Here is a 6,902-nt window from a genome sequence, read left to right as displayed (position 1 = left end):
GGTTTAAATTTGTAATTATTAATGAAAGTTGATTCAAAATTTTCCATAAATAAATTACTAAAAAATGGGGATAGTGGTGACCCCATAGCCATTGCCCCATAGCCGTTGTTTTAAAGACAAAAATTTTTGAGGCGAAATACCCAAAAAGAAGTTTGTAAAAAATATGTTTTAGCTGTAAGAAACGAATGTTAATTTTGCCTCAAACATTTCAATGCATTTTCCAGAAAGTGCGCTGCTGGGAAAGTCAGTTTATAAAAGGCGCTGGTGTGACCGGTTGAATCGACTCGGGCCATTGAAGACATGGCGTGGTGCTCAAAGGCTCAAAATCGAATAATCGATTAAATACCGTACATTCATCACCATCTGTCAAAGACCCGATCGGGAATTTTGCTCGTAATCCTTGTTTATCGGCCATTCCGGGACGTTTAGGATGATAAATCTATGGCCAGATTCAAAAGTCGAGCTCCCACTTTCCCGCTTTTTGTCCTCTATTGTTTAACCGCGAATAATTTCTCCCACTATCGCAATTTATCGTCTTTTGTATTGTCAGTGTGTGACGGGTCCATTTATTTATCGTCCGACTAATAATGCAACCCAACAAAAAATCCCTACACATCCCGAAGGATCGCCACAGGAAGTTTTTCACCAGCATGTGTTTTTCGTCATCAATCACTTCTCGAGATTGGATTTTGGCTGGCTTGACTGACGTTTCCTATGGAAAAACAAGTGTTTCACTTTTTTACTTACCAGCTACTTGTAACGTGGCATTCCTGCTGGTGGCGGTTCCGGCCATATTTTGGGCCACGCACCAATAAACACCCGCGTCTTGCTCCTTTTTGCTGTTCATCGTCCTCAAGAAGAAGAGCGAGCCTGCTGGCAGCAGGACGCGATGCGACTTGTTGTCGGTGGGCGACGTTTTCACCAATTCGCCATCTTTGTACCATTCGATGGTGGGATCTGGTTTACCTTCGGCTTTGCAGTTTAGTGTCACCGGCTCGTTTTTTGCCACTATTATGTCCGAGGGATGTTCGGTTATTCTTGGCGAGCGGAGGGATCCTGCAACAAAATTGCTTATGATTCAAGTTGCCAGCACATTTTTTATCACAATAGCTAAATATAAAGGAAAAATCATATCCAGTACGTTTATTAGGACTTTGATTGCAACATCTTGAACATTTCAATTACTTAGTTCAAAACCGTAAAAAAGCAGCATGAAAATTCGTCTATGAATGTTCCAAGTTTTGTGTTTGAAATTAAAACTTATTTTCTGTGGATTCTAAAATTTTCAAGAAGCCACTTGCTTCGCGGTCGAATTTATGAATTTTTCAAGAGAACTCGCCTTTGACCAGAACGCTCAAAGTTTGTCAAGTTCGAAAAAATCAGAAATTTTCGCTATTTGAGTGATGTTTTCAGCACGTACAGACTCAACTGTCTTCTCTGGACTGTACAAATTGCAAGTTCTTACTTGGTTCGCATTCGAAGTTATGAATCTTCCAAAAGAACTCGCCTTTGACCAGAACGCTCCTTATTTTCAGCACAAAATTTGCCAAGTTGGAAGAAATCAGAAATTTTCGCTACTTGAGTGATATTTTCAGCACGTACTCAACTGTCTTCTCTGGACTGTATAAATTTTAAGTTCTTACTTGCTTCGCGGTCGAAGTTATGAATTTTTCAAGAGAACTCGCCTTTGACCAGAACGCTCATTTTCAGCACAAAGTTTGTCAAGTTGGAAGAAATCAGAAATTTTCGCTACTTTAGTGATATTTTCAGCACGTACAGACTCAACTGTCTTCTCTGGACTGTATAAATTTCAAGTTCTTACTTGCTTCGCATTCGAAGTTATGAATCTTTCAAGAGAACTCGCCCTTGACCAGAACGCTCCTTATTTTCAGCACAAAATTTGCCTAGTTGGAAGAAATCAGAAATTTTCGCTACTTGAGTGATATTTTCAGCACGTACAGACTCAACTGTCTTCTCTGGACTGTATAAATTTCAAGTTCCTACTTGCTTCGCGGTCGAAGTTATGAATTTTTCAAGAGAACTCGCCTTTGACCAGAACGCTCATTTTCAGCACAAAGTTTGTCAAGTTTGAAAAAATCAGAAATTTTAGCTATTTGAGTGATATTTTCAGCACGTACAGACTCAACTGTCTTCTCTGGATTGTATAAATTTCAAGTTCCTACTTGCTTCGCGGTCGAAGTTATGAATTTTTCAAGAGAACTCGCCTTTGACCAGAACGCTCATTTTCAGCACAGAGTTTGTCAAGTCCGAAAAAATCAGAAATTTTAGCTATTTGAGTGATGTTTTCAGTACGAACAGACTCAACTGTCTTCATATTCGCTATTGGGCAGATTCTTAAGTCGCAAACAATCTAATAAGGGCAAAAAACACGATTGCGAAATTTTGATGTTTGGTCGAAAACTTCATGAGAGGTCGACTTTTCCAAAAAATTCAAGTTTCTCAAAATCCCTCGACTGATACATCATTTTCATCGGAAAGAGCCAAGGAACGCAACGAGCTAATTAAAAGACACCGGGGCCTTTCCAGTTCGCAAATAATCAACATTTTCTGTCTATTTTGAACGGTTTTTGAGCGGTCGCAATTTTCAACGGACGATATCTTTCTTATTATCGACCCACAACTTTTATATTCGCTATTCGGCAGCTCCTTAGGTCGGAAAGAATCCAATAAGGGCAAAAAAGACGATTGTGAAATTTTGATTTTTGGTCGAAAATTTCATAAGGGCGGACGAGGGGTAAGAGGTCGATTTTTCCAAAAAATTCAAGTTTCTCAAAATACCTCGACTGATACATCATTTTCATCGGAAAAAGCCAAGGAATGCAACGAGCTAATTAAAAGACGCCGGGGCCTTTCCAGTTCCCAAATAATCAAAATTTTCTGTCTATTTTGAACGGTTTTTGAGCGGTCGCAATCTTCAACGGACGATATCTTACTTATTATCGACCCACAACTTTCATATTCGCTATTGGGCAGCTTCTTAGATCGGAAACATTCCAATAAGGGCAAAAACACGATTGCGAAATTTTGATTTTTGGTCGAAAATTTCATAAGGGGGGACGAGGGGTAAGAGGTCGATTTTTCCAAAACACTCAAGTTTCTCAAAATACCTCGACTGCTACATCATTTTCATCGGAAAGAGACGAGGAATTCTCTCTCTTCAACGAGCTAGTTAAAAACCACCGGGGCCTTTCCAGTTCCCAAATAAACAAAATTTGCCAAGTTCGAAAAAATGAGAAATTTTCGCTACTTGAGTGATATTTTCAGCACATACAGACTCAACTGTCTTCTCTGGACTGTATAAATTTCAAGTTCTTACTTGCTTCGCGGTCGACGTTTCCAGGCCAATTTTCAAGAGAACTCGCCTTTGACCAGAACGCTCATTTTCAGCACTAAAATTTTCCAGGTCCGCCAAAACGGAATATTACGCGATATAAGTGAAATTCATCATTAAAATATCAGAATAATCATTAAAATGTATATTGCGGGAATTTATAGCATTTGACAGTGCGGCGAGAAACCCATCTAACAACTAAATACAGGTTGTGCACCGCATAAATGTCGCGAGTAGTTAGCAATCAAAATGTTATAGCCGCCAATTTCCTTAATAATTTCATGCCTAATCTAATCAATATTAGCCATTAAGTCCATCTGGTTTAGAGAGCTGAATAACACCATTATAGAAATTTCTTGACACATTGCGACTTTGAGAGCTTATTACGAATCATTATTAACATTGAGCAATGAATCAGAACCAAGATACTGTGGTGGACTCGTGCACATTGCTGTTTTTAAGAAATTTGCTTTTGTCGATTTTAAGAAACTCTCCAGAATTTATGGCTATAGACGCATCTACGTCGTCTTTGAGAGCGCAAAGACGCAAAGAGTTGCACTCGAAAACTACTTTTCTATGCTGAAAAACGCCGTGCCCAAATAGCACTACACACTCACACGTGCTTGAAGAATAATTAATCCAGCAAATTTACCGTTTCTATTATGTGCCAACATCAAACAGCGGTGTTTTCGATTATATCCATAACTCGGTTTGTTTAGGGTGTTTGCAAACTGAAACTAATTAATACTTTACCAAGAGGCGTGTGTTTGCGTGCCAAACAACATTTGATATGTTGGGGACTTCAAAGAAGACATTTCTATTAGATGTTGTTAAGCGAAGTCAAGGTTTATGTAACGGGGGCCAGTTAAATTGGAATTTGCTCCTGAAATGTTTCCAAAAATTTCAATAGGTTCTCTGCGCGTAAAAACTCATTAGTTGCTCGATTATTTTAGATCCCAGTTATTCATAAGTATCTTGTCAGTTTGTTGGTCGTTTTCCTATGTCGCCCTTTCACAACATCCATTACGGGATTAACGCGCCTGATATATAGAACGAAAAATATAAAAAGGACGCCTGGAAATGCGATCTCGGAAATTTATCGTCTCTCTTATTAACGTTCTAACCATGGTCGACAGAATTAGATGTGATACAAACCAGTGAACAGATATTATTTAACCGGGATGACAAGTCTAAGGAGTTTTTCTTTTAATCTTCTTCCTTATGGCGCGAACGGGATTAGGGGGATTTTCTTTACGTAGACTACAGTTGAATGGGCGCTTTTACGAAACGGTGGAAGTTGATTTTTTGATAAAATTCGCAACGAAGCAACAAACACAAGTGAGTACATGAAAGTTTCGCCAGTCGATCTTGTAACCATATTTACTGTGCAAACAACAGTAAAATACGTTTTCCAGTTAACGGAACGGCGTGTTTGATCTATTTTCGAAAAAGCTTTCATTTGCTCAACGGTTTGCATTTGCGACCATACCTCGAAATAGAAATTATGTTTCAACAATACGTCTACTTTTGATGTTTCGATGCGATCCAGCACGAGTTATCTTTATGAGTAGCCCGGTCTGTATCCATTCCTTAAATGCATTACTTATCTAAATAAACAGAGCATCAAATTTTGTATACTTTAGAGCGGTTTTTCAATGTTTACTCAAGGCGGAACATGCTTAAGTCATCGACAATAGGACCTTTATTTGATGTGGGTTCCGTCATTTTCTGGGTGGCGAGTTGCATATTTAGCAAAGGAGCATTCATTTATGTAAACTAATCTCAAAAGGTCAATTGCAGTTCTTCCTGTGGACATAACACATGTTTCTGTACGACGCATCTTTCACATTCACTCTTCTTCTTAAGGCAATTATGAGTTAAACCTCGGTTACCGGAGAGGGATGATTGAATTTCGGATCCAATTTCGCTCTATCTATCCATTTATTTTACTTACGTTTGCAAAAACTTTGAAGCCCTTGCTCAAATAGAATACATTGTTTGGAAGTAAAACTCTCTGGACCATTATCCTTTACAACTCTTTGCCTTTATTGCCCCATCGAGCTGGATGAAATGTGTCTGTCTGCTGCTGAAATAAATGACCGAAGTACGTTGCAGCCCTATCGAAATGCATGATTCTTAAGACTCGGATAAAGTTGCAAAATAGTTTTTTCCAGGTGGGACAATGCGGGTTTCGGTAAGTTTAGCATTACTTTGCCCTGGTTGCCCTGTACATGTAGAGCTTTTAGTCCCATATTCATCAACTGGCTCGTAGGGTGGTAAAAAAACGTCTTCTACAGAATGTCAACCTTTCAAGTTTCTACTGGCTTTCCTTGGGAAGTTGGAATTTTTATTGCAAAGTAGGCAGTTGCGTAAAATCGCTAACTTTAAAATCAACATTGACAAAGCGCACTAAATTCAGGATTTTATGAGATTTGAATGGAATGTTCAAGGTTTGAGGAAATTTTGACGACATTTAGAGCGCACTCTTCTTTACGGAACTCTACTCGGAACTTGTGGAGTATTTTTCGTATACAGTTGCATAATCTCTTTTTGATAAAGCTTATGGTCATTGACACCCTTAAAAGTTCATCTGCACCCCAGTGCCTAATTGGGGCCCATCAATAACCCAACCCGTCATTACAGCAATTGTCTGGCTTTCACTTTGGCGTCCAGAATGGATTGAACACACGTGACGGGATCATCCCACACACGTGCGTTTTTACCCACACCCTGGAATTGTTCCCGAATGTTTACTCAGAAAGGATTTGCGATTGTGCACGGCAGATTATTTTTTCGAGAATGGCAACATATTTTGGGGCTTTTGTTGCACGTAGAAGGAATCGAGAATAAAGCGCTAATTCCGGAAGGAATTGACACCTGCATAAAGTTAAATGTCCTGCAAGCCCGAATTTATAACACTGCTTAATTAGTGGCGCTTTATTAATTAACAAAAACCACATTAGTATTTCTGAACAGTCCCAATGCCGCTTTTGTCCTCAATATTAAATTTGCTGGACGCTTTCTACGCAGACCGGTTAATGTGCGGCCAAAGTAATTAAAAGTTACACTGGAAATTAGATTTACCCCAACACGTGTGGGTTGAGAAGTAATTCGGATTATGGGTTTAATTTCGGTTTTGCCTGCTTGATTACTTGTTTGACTAGATTGCGTCTTGTTTCCACTTTCAAGTGTGACATTTGAGCAGCCGTTGCAGTGCGAAAGTGAAAGCCGATTGGCTGTTTTGTCTTGAAAATCTTGGGTAAATCAGATAATTATTTCGTCTACCTCTGTATTTGTTTAGTACCTAGTGGCCCCTCTTATTTATTTTATGATTATGGCTATATGATAGTCTGACCGAACTTTTATAACGATTATACATGTTTATTCTTCTATTGAACTTTCTATTCACGAAAATTGTTGAAACATAGGGAAGCGATCGAAACATATAACATTAGGAAAAATCAAAATTAATTCCTGGGTTTCAGTCATTTATTGTCTCTATTTATCAATTAAAATACGTTTCGGTGTATTTTTCCACCATCATCAGTTT

General features: G+C 38.8%; 1 protein-coding gene across 1 annotated transcript in view; it reads right to left on the bottom strand.

The window, feature by feature from the left end:
• LOC109539172 (roundabout homolog 2) overlaps positions 1-6,902 on the bottom strand; it is a 50,113-nt gene that overhangs the window by 30,426 nt on the left and 12,785 nt on the right. The window contains 1 exon segment of the mRNA XM_048668058.1: positions 748-1,056. Coding sequence (XP_048524015.1) covers positions 748-1,056 — 309 coding nt within the window.

The sequence above is a fragment of the Dendroctonus ponderosae genome, unplaced genomic scaffold, assembly GCF_020466585.1.
Source record: "Dendroctonus ponderosae isolate FM_Combo_2020 unplaced genomic scaffold, Dpon_F_20191213v2 Dpon_F_20191213_7, whole genome shotgun sequence".
NCBI lineage: Eukaryota > Metazoa > Arthropoda > Insecta > Coleoptera > Curculionidae > Dendroctonus > Dendroctonus ponderosae.
The sequence above is the reverse complement of the archived record's forward strand: the minus strand, read 5'-3'. Positions and strand labels throughout refer to the sequence as shown.